General features: G+C 35.1%; 1 protein-coding gene across 1 annotated transcript; it reads left to right on the top strand.

Annotated features, from left to right (window-relative positions):
* The first annotated feature begins 6,426 nt into the window (after positions 1-6,426).
* On the top strand, positions 6,427-16,605 carry LOC117416055 (ADP-ribosylation factor-like protein 1). Its single transcript, XM_034027086.3, has 6 exons — positions 6,427-6,556; positions 8,684-8,821; positions 9,188-9,269; positions 13,060-13,171; positions 13,554-13,732; positions 14,191-16,605. Exons 1-6 carry the CDS (start codon positions 6,553-6,555, stop codon positions 14,219-14,221), a joined length of 546 nt encoding a protein of 181 aa, XP_033882977.1. The 5' UTR covers positions 6,427-6,552; the 3' UTR covers positions 14,222-16,605.
* The last annotated feature ends 409 nt before the right edge of the window (positions 16,606-17,014 follow it).

The following is a 17,014-nucleotide window of genomic DNA, read 5'->3' on the forward strand; positions in this document are numbered from 1 at the left end:
AATGTTGCAACCAATTATTTTAAAATTATTATTATTATTATTATTATTATTATTATTATTATTATTATTATTATTATTTGTTTATTTAGCAGATGCCTTTATCCAAGGCGACTTACAGAGACTAGGGTGTGTGAACTATGCATCAGCTGCAGAGTCACTTACAACTACGTCTCACCCGAAAGATGGAGCACAAGGAGGTTAAGTGACTTGCTCAGGGTCACACAATGAGTCAGTGGCTGAAGTGGGATTTGAACCAGGGACCTCCTGGTTACAAGCCCTTTTCTTTAACCACTGAAATTGGGTGAATGGTTCTATAGGTGAACAGTACGTAAACGTGCAAGTAAAGACGGATGGAGAAGCTCTTCTTAGATACCCAGATTCTGATACATAAGGTCTTCTAAAGAAGGTCCTAACCAAGTTTCATCAAAACTGGACAGGAGGTTCCTATGTATAGTGCATTTCTACTATATTCATCCCCTGCAGAGGACAATAAAGCTTATCCATCCCTGAACTGTTGCTAGTAAGTAGTTTCTTATCTCCAAATAAGTGTCTCCAGTGTGACTAATCACAGGTGGATTTTTATTTTTTTATTATTATTACTATGTTATTTTAAATTATTTTTTGATTGTGTGCATTTTGATATTATGTGGGGATTTGTTTGAACACAAATGTATGTATTGGTTTATGTTTCATTATTTCTATTTTTACTATTTGTTATGATTTTGATTTAAGCAGGTATTGTTTGTTAATTAGTTAGATTTAGTGAATTCCGTGCTCCATTAAGAACATCTGACTGCCATTAGCTGCTCTGTATTGTGCACCTGTGGCTATGTCCAATTAGTTGACTATTCCTGTAATATAAAAACAAGAGTTGAGAAGGGGACGGGGTGAAAGAAAGCAGCGGGGGGAGGGGAGGGCAGGGCAGGAAGGATTTAGATGCAGACCGTCTATTAAGCTGTGGTGACCGGAGACGGGAGACCTATCACACGGGGTACCCAATCTCCCTACAGCTGAGTGTTTCACTTCTATAGGTGGATTCTATTTTGTGACACGGGCAGTGTTATGATACAATACATCCTGAAGACGGACCATTTCTGGGTTGGCTCGGGGATTTGGGGAAGGGACAGGCATCCTGCTCCTCCTTGTATACTGTGGCCTACCAGTTTGCTAACCCGCTGCTAAATCCACTGCTTAAACCTGCTATGCTGATAATTTCCTGCCAATGTGATGTTATTTTGCTGTTAATCCATAGATTAACCCGTTATAAAATTTGCAACTCGTTGTAAACGAGCCGGTAATTTCTGCCGTTCACTTACAGGGTTAGCTACCAGCTGTGCTGTATTACGGGAGAGCTCTTGGAGTGGACATTGACTGAACGGTGGAGGCAAAATACCATGCTGGCAGGGATGCAGTGACGACGCCCTCTTCTGGAGGATTTTTTTTTTTTATATTTATAATAAAGGTATATGGAAATACTTAGCTGTTAGTTGCCTCTATCTGTCCATGTGGTTCTTGGTGCAGTGGCTGGAGTCCTAGGGACCTGTAAGGGTTATGCACTGCACCAACCTTGTGTAGGTCACATAAGCCCAGTAAGTTACTACTTGTTCATTATGTTCAGGTATTATTGAGACATGACCTTTTGAACTTGTTTATCAATACAATTCAGGACTAAGAGAAATGCATAACATACCTGAATAAAACAGAGGACCACTTATTGATGCCACAGCTCCTCTCAAAGAATGTAACAATATTTAACACCAGCATTTCTTGTATATTTGTTTTTTTTTTAAAGCTGAAATGAGGAAAATATCCATATTGCTGTTTTTCATAAATCACTTAGTTTGGAAAGTTACTGGACAGGGTTCTGGAATTCAAACCTTCTCTGTAACTGGGCACACTTGTGGCAAATTCATTAATGTTAGGAAATGTAAAGTATTGCATAATAATCCATGTAATAAGCATAAAATAAACAGAATGGAAATAGGAGACAAGGACTTTAAAAAAGGATGTGAGGCTTATAGTGGAGTCATTATTAAAAGTATCTCGCCAATGGGGTAAGGCAATGAAAAAGGCAAATAGAGATTATAGAATTTTCTAGTTGGATCCTAAATTGTCAGTGGTGCTGGAACAATTTTTATAGTGTGGGTGCGGACAGCCATTGAACAAAACTGTAACGCCTGTATTGAAGTCATGCATTCGGTGGCGATTATGTTAAACATTAATAAAAACGAAGCCAACATCAACACCTGATTAAGTAACCAAAAATATTGCTACAGTGGTTTACAACATGCTGGCTATAAAACATTTAGAGTAAAAAGTAGTGCAAACTGTCATGATCCACTTAAATATTACAATTTAGAAATGTTTACTTGTGAATAATTGTATTTTATTGTAGTCGTTGACAAGGACAGTCAGAAGGCTCCAAAGGTTGACTTCCATTCTGATATCATGCTGATGAATTTTCTCATGAGAGAATGGACCTCTAGTATGTCACGGTGTAAGTGTGTTTTTAGTATTGCTCCACAAAACAATGTATATATCACTAAGTGAATCAAAGCAGATTTGTTCCCTGCACCATTGTTTTAGGGTACGATAATGACAACTCAAGTTCTGATGTTATCAGAAAGTCAGTTACCCATTTTACTCTGAAGCAGAGGTAGGCTATAAAGCAGACAGTATATACAATTAACCAGAGGAGTCCTGTTTGTATTGCAACATTGTATGTGCATATCACTTAAATGTTGAATCCATTCTTTAATATTGTCAAATAAAACATTATGTAAAATACCCCCCCCCCCCCCCCCCCCCCCCCCCAGGTGGTTTAATAAGGTGTGGTTTGAATCTGCATGGATCAATGCTTTAATAACTGATTGGTAATTTTTTTGTAAAGTTGACTCTTATTCTAGTGTCTGAAATGCATCTATCGTGGACATATCGGACACAGCTTTTAATCAATCCAGCAAATGTAGGCTCTAGTTTGTTTCTTGTATGTATTTGTTAAATTTAATGCCTGGGTTCATATCCAAGAAATTATATATTGTATACAAAAACAAACAAACAAAAAAAAAAAACTAATGATTGGGTTTCTTTATTTAGCAAGAGGTTCAGGTCACTGAAAATAAAGTAATTCCATCCCTTGACAGAAATGTCTATAAAATAGAATGTGGTAGGAAGTAAAATAAGTATTTAACTTGCAGCTGGTTTTTAAAGTTTAATATATATATATATATATATATATATATATATATATATATATATATATATATATATATATATATATACACACACACAGATTAATTTAGTCGTTGCCAATTTTGTTATTATTTTCTCCCAATTTAGAATGGCCAATTATTTTTTAGGCTCAGCTCACATTCAAGCAAACATTCAAGACAAAAATAACACATTCAAATAAAAAATGACGAGGGTAATGGTAAATATTACTAATGCAATCCTATATATACATATTTAAGGTTAAAGTTTATTTTAAGTTTAACTAATGCTGGTAAATTATGTGGACACTGAATAACACCAATAAACTTTTTGATAGTGAACATAATATAAATATAGAAATATCATCTATGTATTGTCTTCTCTGTGTTTTCCATCATCATTCTATCTACAATTTCTACATACTGTAGAACAGTGTCCCCTGAAATTTGAAGCAACAATGTTGAAGCAACAGCTTTCATGCTACATTTTCTAGCAACATGTAGACTAGTGTCCCCTTGGCTTAAGTTTAAGCAGTTGTAATTTTGTACGATAATATAATTCTTTGTATTTATGTGATTTCTGCTTTTGTTTTAATACCTTTAACTTCTCGAATAAATGTTTATCTCTTATTTCCTGACCTAGTAATAATTTTCTTTTTAAACTGTGTTCTTTCTCGGGACAGATCTAACATTTTCTTCTCAAAATGAGGACAAGCTCGCTGGCGTACAGCTTGACGACCCATTCATGATGGCTGCACTGCTGTCCCAGTATCTCCTATATCTGCACCATCTCTTTCCCCCTCATCCCCTCTCTCCACTTCAATGTTCCAGAGGAGAATGTCCAATCTGTTGCCCTAAAGTTTCTCTGTCAATGTCTGGTACATCAGAAATAGGTTCAATATTTCACGTAGTGGACAATCCTGCAGTGTTTTGTGTAATACCGAGTTGTGAAACTGTATTCTGGGTGTTTGTATTGGCAAATCTTTACAAGTACAAAATATATTTCTTAAAGACATTTCGGTTTGTTTTGAAGTTGAAGCATGAGCCTCTTGTGTTGCAGATGAAGTCGCCGTCAGAGTGGAGGAGACCAAGCGAGAGATTCCACCAGAAACATGGGAACCACTCCTGCTGGCGCTACAGTCCCCTTTCCTTTATAATTCCTAAAACAAAATGTTATAATTGGTAATACAGTACATATGTGCAGAGAGTGGGCACTCACAGGCGGAGACAGAGTTACAACACCAGTTACAGACTAAGTAGTGTGGCTGCTGAGACAACTGGGGGATATCCAGGGGGAAGTGTTATTGTATTTTTTATTGTATTTGTATTTTAGTGTTTTGGATAGGGTTTTAGGTATACCAGTGCACTGGGTAGAAATCAGGATTGTATTGTTTTATTGGTGGTTTTATGGTATTTCTAGGGGTCGGGAGGGGGGGGGGGGGGGAGGTTCATTTTTAGGTTGCACTCATTTTAGGTGCTATTTCTAAGAGGGTTTTTTTGATGCTGTGGGGATGTCACAAATGACTCAAGTGTGCTATTGTTTTTAAACGTGATATATAAATAAAGACTTGGAACTTGACGCTGTGCGTGGTGTGTGGCATACTGAACCTCCTGTCTAAGTTACATTGGGATCTGACTGGCAGTGGAATACCCGCTGAACAGACAAAAAGAAAGGTACCTTTCAATTGCTTGGATAAATGACATTGGTTTTGTTGAAGTGTCTTCGTTCCTCCTCACGCCCCGTGTCTTTTTCAGCACCTGTTGAGAGTACCAGTATACTTTATTATTGTAACGTAATATTCAATTGTAGACCTAATATTTAATCTGATGAACAATAATTTTAGTAAATTAGACCTGGTGTTTTAGGGACAGCCTCTCGTGTATTCACTCCACTCCACTTTATCAACAGCACCTTCCACTGCCGCAGGTAGATGTGGTACCATTGACTGTACTAGGCTGTAAACCTGGGACACAGCTTTCCAGACTAATGCTGTTGGCTTTGTTTTGTAACAGCGTTGAGTGTCTCAACTTTCAGCCTCTTCCACAGATTTTTTAAATTTACTATTGTACTTGGCTGCCTCTCTGGGAAGGCAGCATTAAGTCTGCTTAAAAATGAATTCCATGCAGTTGTGCGCTGCAGAATTGTTGTGGAATCATTTTGGCCTCCTTCACAGTTTCAACAAAATAGTTTTTGCTCCACTGCGTAGTTTTGCACACGACTGGCCATGATTGCATTCGTATGGATATACTGAGAAATGAAGCTTTTTAGGCTATACCTCTAATATGTCCTAATTATTGTCAGCTGTGTTGATTCGACCTACAGTCTACAATACTTTGGTCGTATAAATGAATATATTTGTTTTGTGTGTGAATTAAATAATGAGGACTAATAACACCTTCTTTCATTTTGGTGGTGTTTTAGAAAAATTAGATTATACATGTGAATTTAGTTTTTGTTTTTTTTTTAAAAAAAGGTAAATAAAACTGGCAATTCAGCCTTAGTATTTATTTACTTTTGTGCGAATACATTTTTGTACACACTTTTCTTAAGTTTAAAACTTTTAAATTAAAAATACAATAATTAAGTTGTTAGGTTTCTTTATAGTACCGTATTAGAAAGTACTCAACTTAGTACACAGCTCCGTGCTAACTCTGAAAGTTCGTTCCAGTTGACCCCTTATGTTTTCATAGCTCCACCTGACAGCAGAATAGGTTTAAAAACACTCAAGTCTCAAAGGACATTATACACAACGCATAGCCTATATAACTTGTTAAGAAACGAAGGGGACACCAGTTTCCACAACTATAACAGTATATCCAGTCGTGGAAAATGGTGTCCCATTGGTTTCTTAACGACATAGTAACATTATAGGCTATGTATTGCACACAGCAATAAATAATGATTCACATTACAGCACTTTGAAGCTGTTATATCATCGCACTAGGTGGTATGGACTCTTATCACATGACGAGGGTTTTGTGTCATGTTAGCTCAGTCCGTGGGTTAGCTGTTAACGAATTAAATAACACATTCGCCACAGTGACTACATTTATCAACAAAGTACTTAAATATATATATATATATATATATATATATATATATATATATATATATATATAAAAAAAAACTGAACAAAAACTTGAATAACTCTGATTAAAAATCATTGGTTTAAAATATTACTATTATTCCCAGACAGGTCGAAAGTAGTGTCGAATCGAAATCTACCCAGGTGCCCATAGTTTTACATGCAAAAAAGCGACACGTCACTGAGATTTTGAGCAGCAACACAGTTGGGAAGGTAATTTTAACGAGATAAAGAAGAGAAACCTAACTTAAAACAACATGGGTAAGTTATTCAAAACAAATCACACTTTAAAATTACACGCGGCATATTCAATTTCGTTTAATCAAATACAATGTGAATTTTCACAACCAGGAAATGGACGTGGTTTGCTGGCATTTGTGTGCCAGTACCACATCATATGCAGTAGTTCAGAGGTGGGGATGTGACATTAAATGTTGTGGTTATTGGCAACAAATCCAACATGTGCCTGGTGAATGTAATTTTAATAGACAAGATATTTTTCATCTTCTTGTTGAATAGACTGAAAAGTTACATACGTTGAAATAAAAATGTTCTGTATAACATAATTGCTAACTGAGTATGTGGATGTGCCTACATAATAATAATAATAATAATAATAATAATAATAATAACCCCTAAGCGTTTTTTAAGTGGGGGGGGGGGGGGGGGGGGGGGTACGGTTAAGGATCATAAAGGTCTCCTTCCAGCAAAACGTGGGCTACATGTTGTTAATCGGGAGGTCTAGCCACACCACTGGTATAGTAAGTAAAAGTGACAAGTGAAATATGGTTCTGAAGATATGCAGTCGGAAACACAATAATAATATGAGAAACGGCTATTGAACGTTATTTATCAGGGTTAAACCTGCATTGTAATAAATGCATTGCACCTTTTTTTTTGCCAACAATCACTGCAGGCATTCACAAAATGGAAATTACAAGAAAGTAAGGGGAAGGTAAAAACAAGGGGTCCACCGTAACATTTTGGTTAAATCAGAATGCATTTGTCTTTTCATTGCTAATAACAATTTGCCTCAGTGCAAGAGTTGATCAGAGCATTCAGTTGAATCATTTTTAAGTATCATTTTTAATAATATCAGCGATATTTTAACTTCCACAGAAGCATATACCTTTTTGGATCATTTATTTTTTTCAGTAATTTTAAAAAAAGAAACTCAAAACTCAAGTTTTCAAATATACAAAGCTTCATGGAAATCAACATATTCAGATGTAAAAGCCCAACGTTGTACTGGCTGTAAAGTTTTGTGCCCTGCTCTTTGAGGACTGATCAGGGGGGTAGCTAAGAATAGATTACAATTACCGAAGCAAAAATATTATCCTGTATGTTATGAAGGTGAAAGTTATCATCTTATAAAGCCTGGAGACTATTAATACAAACTGCAAAGCAATATACATCGCTAACTCTTTAGCCTGTGACCCACCTTGGATGATGTTTGAAATTTCATGACCCATATTTTTGAAAACAAATTGTCTCCCAGCAAAACCACACCAACCTAAAATTAGCCTATTGACATTGTTAGAAATATGTGATATTAAAAGGAAAAGAAAAATACAACTTATAAATATGAATAAGTAGATGGATTTATACCTTCATTGAGAGTTTGGTTCACTGCTGCTGAGGTTAATGCTGAGACTGGTGACACTGATTACAGCTGGAACTGGTAAGACTGGGCATTTACTGGACACTGCTGGAACTGGTAAGACTGGTGCTGCTACTGGTGCGGAGTGTCCCACCCCTTTGTTTATTATTTATTTTATATTATGATTTATATTTATATTACGGCGAAAGCCGATTATTTGTTATTGTTTTGCATTTTAAAAACCTTGTGAGGATGCGTGACGGATCAGCTACTGATTATTTAACTAGCTGACAGTCACGCATCCTTATTAAACTCGTGCAGACTATGTTGTTGAAGCTGACACCATGGGATCCTTCAAGAAGCTACTTGATGAGATTCTGGGATCAATAAGCTACTAACAACCAAACGAGCAAGATGGGCTCAATGGCCTCCTCTCGTTTGTAAACTTTCTTATGTTCTTATGTTCTTATGGCCGAGGGGTAATAATGAATTAATAGCTAGTTAACCCCTCTGCCAGAATATAAAAGCCTCCAGTTGTCCGCGCTAAAGCGGAGAGTGTCAGAGGCGAGACGGGTTTTGTAGAGAGAGCGAGCAAAAGAGAAACAACTGCTAAGCGTGCTTGTTTTCACCAGCACAATACTTATTTGTTTGGCCAACGTGCCCTTTTGTTTGTGGTGTTTGTTTTGTTTAACTATTCACTGCTGTACTGTAAATTATGTATGTAGATCATTACCTGAATATATCTTGCTATATAACAATCATATGTCATCTCCTTATCTTCTTTTAAGGTGTCTTCTTCTCCAGGCTTTTCTCTGGTTTATTTGGGACAAGGGAGATGAGAATCTTGATTCTTGGTCTAGATGGAGCAGGAAAGACCACTATATTGTACAGACTACAAGTTGGGGAGGTTGTCACCACTATCCCCAGTGAGTATCTGCTTCATTTACTGATTGCTATCTAACTTTTTTCATTTAACCCAGATTGCACAGATATGTGGGAGCAATGGTGAGTTCTTATTGAAGAATTTGATATTTTGCAGAATCAATATAGACTAGACCGATAGATGAAGAGCATGCTTTGAAGTTCTGTAAAGAGTCTTGGTTCAAAATTATTCTGGACTTAAAAGCCTTTTACCTGTCTTGGTTTATTAAACATTTGTGGTGTTTCAGTTGTGTATTCTGGAAAACCGTTGTATTAATCAAATAATTAAATAATTATGGTATTAGCTATTTCATCTGAAATCACCCATGAAGATCAAGATGGACTAACATTTTCTTTTTTTCTTTCTTTAGCGATTGGTTTCAATGTTGAAACAGTGACATATAAGAATCTTAAATTTCAAGTTTGGGACTTGGGAGGACAGACAAGTATCAGGTAATTCATTAAAAGCATAGACTTGGATTGTAACCCCTTCAACTCCAGAAATTGCTGCAAAATACTATTAGAAAGAAAATATAACATACATCAGTAATACATATAACATTACCATTATCCCCCTGTGTGGCAGTAAAACAGAAGTAAAATAAGATTTATACTTTAAGATTTTATACCTTTTAATTTTATAAACAAAAAAATATGTGTTTTTGAAAAGAATAACACAAACATCATACACAAAACAAACAAATAAAACATTGTAAATATAATACATACAAAACACAAGATTTATAAAGAATACAAATGTTTTTTTATAAACAGGAAAATATCAATATGCAAGATTTGTGATGAATAATAAAATTCTGTAAACAAGAACTTATTACTTTATGACGCATACTTGCTTGTTTGTTGTTGGTGCGAGCACATAGAGGAATTTGAGCATCTTTGAAAGCATATAGAGGTGAGCGGCAGGTGTATTCATCTATTGCTGTATACTCTGGTGCAAAATTTAAAGGATGGTTTTGGCTCCAGGTCTTCACCATCTTTTTCACAAAATAAAACCTTCTTTCAAAGTTACTGTTTTCAAAACCACCCGATCACGCATTAAACTATTTTTTACTTCCGGTGTCTGAATCAATCTTATATGACCTATTTTGTTTGCAATAATAGCAAGCAAGTTATACCAATATAAGTGAAAAGTAATCCAGTAATACTGTAAGTAAACTGTACCAAAATGAAAGTAAATACTATATATATATATATATATGTGTGTGTGTGTGTATATATATATATATATATATATATATATATATATATATATATATATATATATATATATATATATACACAGTGCCTTGCAGAAGTATTCAGACCCCTGACCAATTCTCTCATATTACTGAATTACAAATGGTACATTGAAATGTCATTATGTTTGATATTTTATTTCAAAACACTGAAACTCAAAATCAATTATTGGTGACATTGGTTTTATGTTGGGAAATATTTTTAAGAAAAATAAAAAACTGAAATATCTTGCTTGCATAAGTATTCAACCCCTGTGGTGTGGAAGCTCCCGGTTTACACCGATGAAAGAAATTGCCCTGACGAGGACACAATTACCTTACCATTGGCTATGTGTGGCGCAAACCTAGCACTGCCCATGCCTCAAGACACACCATCCCTACAGTGAAGTATGGTGGTGGCAGCATCATGCTGTGGGGATGCTTCTCATCAGCAGGGACTGGACATCTTGTTAAAATTGAAGGAAGAATGGATGGAGCAAAATACAGGGAAATACTGGAAGAGAACCTGCTTCAGTCCGCTAAAAAACTGAAGCTTGGGAGGAAATTCACCTTTCAGCAGGACAATGATCCCAAGCACAAGGCCAAAGCAACATTGGAGTTGCTCAAGAACAAAAAAGTGAATGTCCTACAGTGGCCCAGTCAAAGTCCTGATCTCAATCCCATTGAGAATCTGTGGCACTATTTGAAAATTGCGGTCCACAAGCGTCGTCCAACCAACCTGAACAACCTGGAGCAAATCTGCCAAGAAGAATGGGCCAAAATCACTCCGACACTGTGTGCAAAGCTGGTACATACTTACCCCAAAAGACTTAAAGCTGTTATTGCAGCGAAAGGTGGCTCTACCAAATATGAATGTGTGAGGTTTGAATACTTATGCAAGCAAGATATTTCAGTTTTTTATTTTTCTCCCAGATGAAATAAGGGATATTTGCGCAAAATGCGATTGGTTAAAAATTTCAACCTGGGCTACTTATGCACTCACCAGCTGTATAGTTGGCTTATCGATCTGAGTGCCTCTCGTGGCAAAACGTTCTGCCAAAATTGAGCTACAACAGTATTGCACTGAAAATCTTAAATAGAGTGTATACAATCTACGTTAATAACTTTTACCCTTGTCCAGGGTACTACATAAACATAATGTGATTTCTACAGTAAGTAGTCATACTTTAATTGAATACCAATTAAAGCCAGTAAGCTGTGTACTGCAGTGTTTTGTGGCAGACTGCAAGCACCAGCCAAAAAGGGAAGCTGCTGTAAATGTCCTATAGTAGCTCATGCTAATCTCCTAAAGAAGTGTTATCTCAATTTGTGCTAATCTGTAGTAATAAAATTAATAAGAAATATCCAGAATCATTTGTGTATGTCATTTGTACACCAATTTTCTGTTTCAACATTACTCTTTTCCATTTGAAGTAGTTTCCATGTTTTTCCAGTTCATATACCTGTAACTTGATATTTATGTACTGGACTTGTACTTTCAAGCTACATTGTTCAAGTAAATGCCAATACATTATTGTTATTTGTATTTATTTTAATCAAGCAACAGTTAACAGAATTTAAAAAATATTAAAAACGAAAGAACAAATAATACAACTTTCTGTAGAAATCACATTAATGTTTACAGAAAATGCAACAGAAAACTTATGATAACTGTAAAATCAAGTCAATCGCAGTTTTTGCAAGCGCATTTATAAAAATGTATTTATTTATTTATTAATGCACTTGTGCATTCTCGGACTCGGTAGTTAATGAGAAACTGCGCCATGGGAAAGTATGTATACTCAGAATCTTAGAAGACTACAAATAAATGTAAGGACTGTAATGGAATACATTAAAAAATAGAAAACAAAATACAGCTTATGGCTTGTCTTTTCTGTATTCAAATGTACTACCAATTCACATTTTTCACATTTTTCTCTTCTGTCTCACTTCCTATTGTGGTATCTATATAATGTGACATTGTTTGTTTTTGTGCCTGTAATATCATTTCTCTGTTTCATTGGTGTGTGATTCGGTCTTTCTTTCACCACTTTTTTCTGTCTGTAATAATTATTGCAAAACCAAACAGAGTTTTTGCTTAAATATGTGGACTTTACTTACTTTTAAATTTACTGTGTGATTTAAAATTCTAATATAAATCACTATACTCGAATTTAAGACGCAGGCTATTTTTGAGAAGCAAAAAATGGTTTTAAAAGTGTGTCTTATATTCGAAGGAATACGGTATATTGAAATTCACTCCATTCAAATTTTTGATGAGTTAATTTATGGCATTAATTACCTATACATAATTTATTAACACGTATGTATTCTTTTAATTAATATATATTTTTTAAATGTCCTTTTAAAATCCATGTAAGGGCTAAATAAATGTCAGCCGAAGCATTCTGTTTATTATGGATGTTTGCTTTTTTTAAACTCCATCCACAGTAATTTCTGAATGTTTTCATTTCAAATGATGAAGCACTGAACGTGTTTTGTGGTATGGCAATTTTGTTTGGCATAATTATTTGCATACCAAGGTTTTCTCGTCCGGTTCCTCAAAATACTTACAAACGTGGCTTTGCTTTGTAACAAACTTCAGAAAAAAATGCTTGTCATTAACTTTATTGCACCGTGGAACTGATACCATACCACGCCTACTAGAGCAGAAAAACAGAGTGCACCAATGAAGCGCCAGATCGACCAAGAACAAAACCCGCCCCAGTGTCAATCTTTCTGTTGCACCAATTAGAAGCTACTTGGAGGCAATTTCCAAACCCCTTCCTTTTTATAATATTGCGACGGACTGCTGTATATCAATACATTAAAAAACATTTGTTTGGTGAAATTTGTCACGTAGCATATTATTCAACGTTTAACCACTTTGGAGTTTAAATGTTTAAAATTCCCATCCCTACTTCTGTGTTGTCTCGTCACTAAAATAGCAGTACTATAGAAATAGATGTGCTCTAAATTATTTAATTAGTGTTCTCCTTTATTTTTAGGCCGTACTGGCGATGTTATTACTCCAACACTGATGCAATCATTTATGTAGTAGACAGCTGTGATAGAGACAGAATGGGGATCTCCAAGTCGGAACTTGTTGCCATGTTGGAGGTAAGGAAACCTGTGTGGTTTCATAAAATTCTACATTTACAGTAAATAGTACAGTAGGCAGCTTTGTATGTGTAAAATTTGAATAATCCTTATTTTGATTTTATGAAAATGTTTTGTAAATAAAATTGGCAAGGGTAATGGAACAGTTTAAATATTCATTAATGTTGAAGATGTTATTGCTATAAAATACATATCTATCATAGAAACCCTAAAATATTATAGTGCTTCTTGTTGCCAAATCAAAATTTCAAGATATTATATTTTTTGTTAAGTATAATGAATACAGATTTCCTTACCCACTGGGGACACATATCTTCTGTACAAGTATATTGTGGAAACACCCATACGTACTTAAACTAAATGGTTGTACACTCTATTACAGGAAGAGGAACTCAAAAAAGCTATATTGGTGGTGTTTGCAAACAAACAGGATATGGAACAGGCTATGACACCTACAGAAGTAGCAAATTCACTTGGTTTACCAGCACTAAAAGACAGAAAGTGGCAGATATTTAAAACGTCTGCAACTAAAGGCACTGGATTGGACGAGGCAATGGAATGGTATGCTGCATAAAGTCTGGTGTTTTATATATTTGTGAGGTCTATAGAAAGCAGGCACAGCAAAAATAAATAAAGAAAATGCATATTTCTATGCTTGCAGGCACAAACGTGTGACTGCTTTAAATCCTGCTCCACAAATAAAACGTGTGATGCCTAGATTATTTTGTTTTTGTTTGCTCATCCGGACGTTCAAAGAAATTACAAAGAGTTTTCATAAAATCCTTTAAAAAGCATTTTAGATGGACTTTTAAAAACAGACACATGGCTTAGCTGTGCTAATGCATACTTTTGACTGAAAGAGTTGCATTTTAGAATAGATATTCTATAAATGCAAACATGATTTATAAATTTAAAAAGAAGCTTTATGAATACTGCATAGTTTTACAGTTTTACTAAATGTTATTGTTTTACTAAATTTAAACATCTTTCTGAATGTCTCTTCTCTGATCTATTTGCAGGTTGGTTGAAGCACTGAAGACCAGACAGTAAACACCTGCTTTTAGCGTTACAGTAAATTCTGTGATTTGAAATGTCTTCACTACTTTCTGTTGTTACCTCCTGTGTACCGAGTATTGTTGGTATTTTTATTTAAACACGAACACCCTGGTCGTTGATCAGCTGCGTTGTTTCTCCCAAAGTCATTTCACTGCCTCACCAGTGTGTCTTCAGAGGAAATGTTCTGGATGCATTCTGAATGTCCTTTTGCTCCATAATTTTGTCTAAATCGAAGTCCCTCTTCAGTCACATTGCTGTCTTGAATTTGTAGTGTTTATTTACATAGAAGATTGCAGTATGAGATGTGAGCAGTGAAACTTTGGAAGTGATGACCCATGATTGTGATTTGTGTTTAAAAAAAAAAAAGAAAACAGTATTAACAGGGGAGTGTGTTCACAGGTTACAGGCAGCATCCTTTTTAATTCGAATGACAGGGAAGTGTTCAAAACTCATCCAGTTAAGGTGAACATCGAGAGAACATTGGCATGATGACCTGTGTGACTTAACAAACAAAAAACAAACAAAGGTAGTTTGCTTTATTACAGTATTCCATGTATGATGGGATCCATGGCAACTGAATTAAACACCGCTCTGTACTATAAACTGCTTATTTTTATTCCTTTCATTGCAGTTTATGTACCGGTGTTAATTATTTTATATTTATGTGGATTTGTTCTTTTTCCAGTTGGTGTTGGGCTTGCTTTTGGGGTATTGTCAGTTTCGTGGGAGAGATCTTGTTTGCTGTAGGTTTTTGTTAGTATTCAGACACTAATTCACACCCATCTGTAGTGATTTTTACTCCTGGATTTGATGTTTATTTATTGACATTTACAGTAAAGGATAGCTTCTGTAAAATGTGAAGAATTCATGAAAATCAATAAACCATATAACATAATCATTGCATTCTGTTTTAATGTGTTGACAATTTGAGTCACCAAGTCAAATTTAAGTGTACTATTGTAGAAAGTTAAATGATATACTGTAGTATTATAGTTAATATATGCAATGTGGGGAATCTGTGTGGTTCAGTAACTTTTCAATGCCATTTGACCACAAGGTTGCACGTTCATTCCAGGATACTGTATGTTGGTATAGACCAAAGCTTTTATGGCTTTTGTGGTCAGTTTTTCGGAATGATCAATGAGTTAAAAGAACTTTTCAGAACACTTCACAACCACAAAATTCTTTATCGGTATGGTTCGACAGACAGAGAAAACATGAGATGGCTAAACTAAATGAGGCAACATTTGTGCACTAACTAGTAGTTACACCACTGCAAACCGCATATCTAATTGTGATATTGTCCAACTCAAGCTAGATAGATAAAAATAAAAATGTTATCTGCCACATATTTATAAATATTTCGAGAGCTGCTTATCCAATTGTAAGGAAACTTGGTTTGGACAGGCTTAAGAAAGTTAGAGTTTATATTGAGATCCTTTCTGTCTGTTTATTTTTTACATGTACATATAATGGATGTAGATCATAGTGATCTCAGTCTTGATATTGACACCGCTAGTTTTGTATTATTGAGGTGGATGGGGTGCTACTAAACTGAAGGACAGGTTTTTTTCAATGGAAAAGTGTGATGGACAGGGTTTTCTAAGTAGAAAAGTGTAAAGGACAAGGGTTGTCTCACTAGAAAAGAGTGTGTCCTTCAATGTTGTTTGTGTGCAAAAGACTATTTAATGCAAAACAGTAATTCACAGCTGGATTTTATCTGTCATGCTCCTGCTTTTCAACAGTAACGTTGGAATACTTATTTTTTATATCATAATGAAGCTTTTACTTAGTTTACTAAGGGCAACGTGGGTATTTTAATTTGATATATATTTTTTTCTAAAATGTATTAAATACCTTCAGAAACAAATCAAAGGGTAGATGGTAAAAATGTATTACCTAACTGCTAAGGATCCAACATGACATGGTGTAGACCAGGGGCGTCCCTCCTGGTTTTTGTTCCAACTGTGCCCTAAATTACTTAATTAGAATAATTGGTCCAATTAAGTAATTTAGGACACAGTTGGAACAAAAACCAGGAGGGACACCGGCCCTCCAGTACCAGGTTTGGATACCCCTGGTGTAGACAGAGTGTGTATGTGGTTTCTAAGTGATAATGGCAGAAACTCTCAATTGCATTTAGTTATGTCTAGTGATGGAAATGTAGGAACTGGGAGAAGATTCTGCATGGGTCAAAAGTATGGTTAGGAATGTACTTCACAAAGAAAGCTGACATCAACACTATCAATGTAACATGAGCGAGGTGGCAGAAATACTGTTGACCCAGCGTTCACAAGTTGTTTTATTTCTTGTACAATGGTTAATTGTAATTGTTTTCGTTTTGTTTCGAGTATGAATAAAACCTGTTACGTCTTTCATTTTGTTCTGTTTTATTTTTTTTAAAGCTTTATTTTTTAAAAATTTATTTTTTGTTTAGTGATTTTACACAACTTAAACCTATGTACTGCTAAATAATTCAAGCCAATTTCAAATCAATAATTAAAACATTTATGGTTGACATTGGGTTTACATGCTATAATATTGTTCATTGAATAAAATACTTTCCAAAACTTAAAAAAAAACTTCCAGAACTTTGTTCTTTTCTATAAGTAACATCTCTGTTGATGTTTTTAACTTATCTTGGACTGTAGCCAATTTAGAAAAAACTACTGTAAGACACATTTATGTTATTGCCAGTTATTACAAATGTAGTCTTAGTGGAAAATACTGTGGGCATTATAATAAAGTAATTCAGTAGTCTCAGGCTAAGAGAACACCCCTTGGGAA

Source organism: Acipenser ruthenus, chromosome 7 (genome assembly GCF_902713425.1).
Source record: "Acipenser ruthenus chromosome 7, fAciRut3.2 maternal haplotype, whole genome shotgun sequence".
In the NCBI taxonomy this organism is placed as follows: domain Eukaryota; kingdom Metazoa; phylum Chordata; class Actinopteri; order Acipenseriformes; family Acipenseridae; genus Acipenser; species Acipenser ruthenus.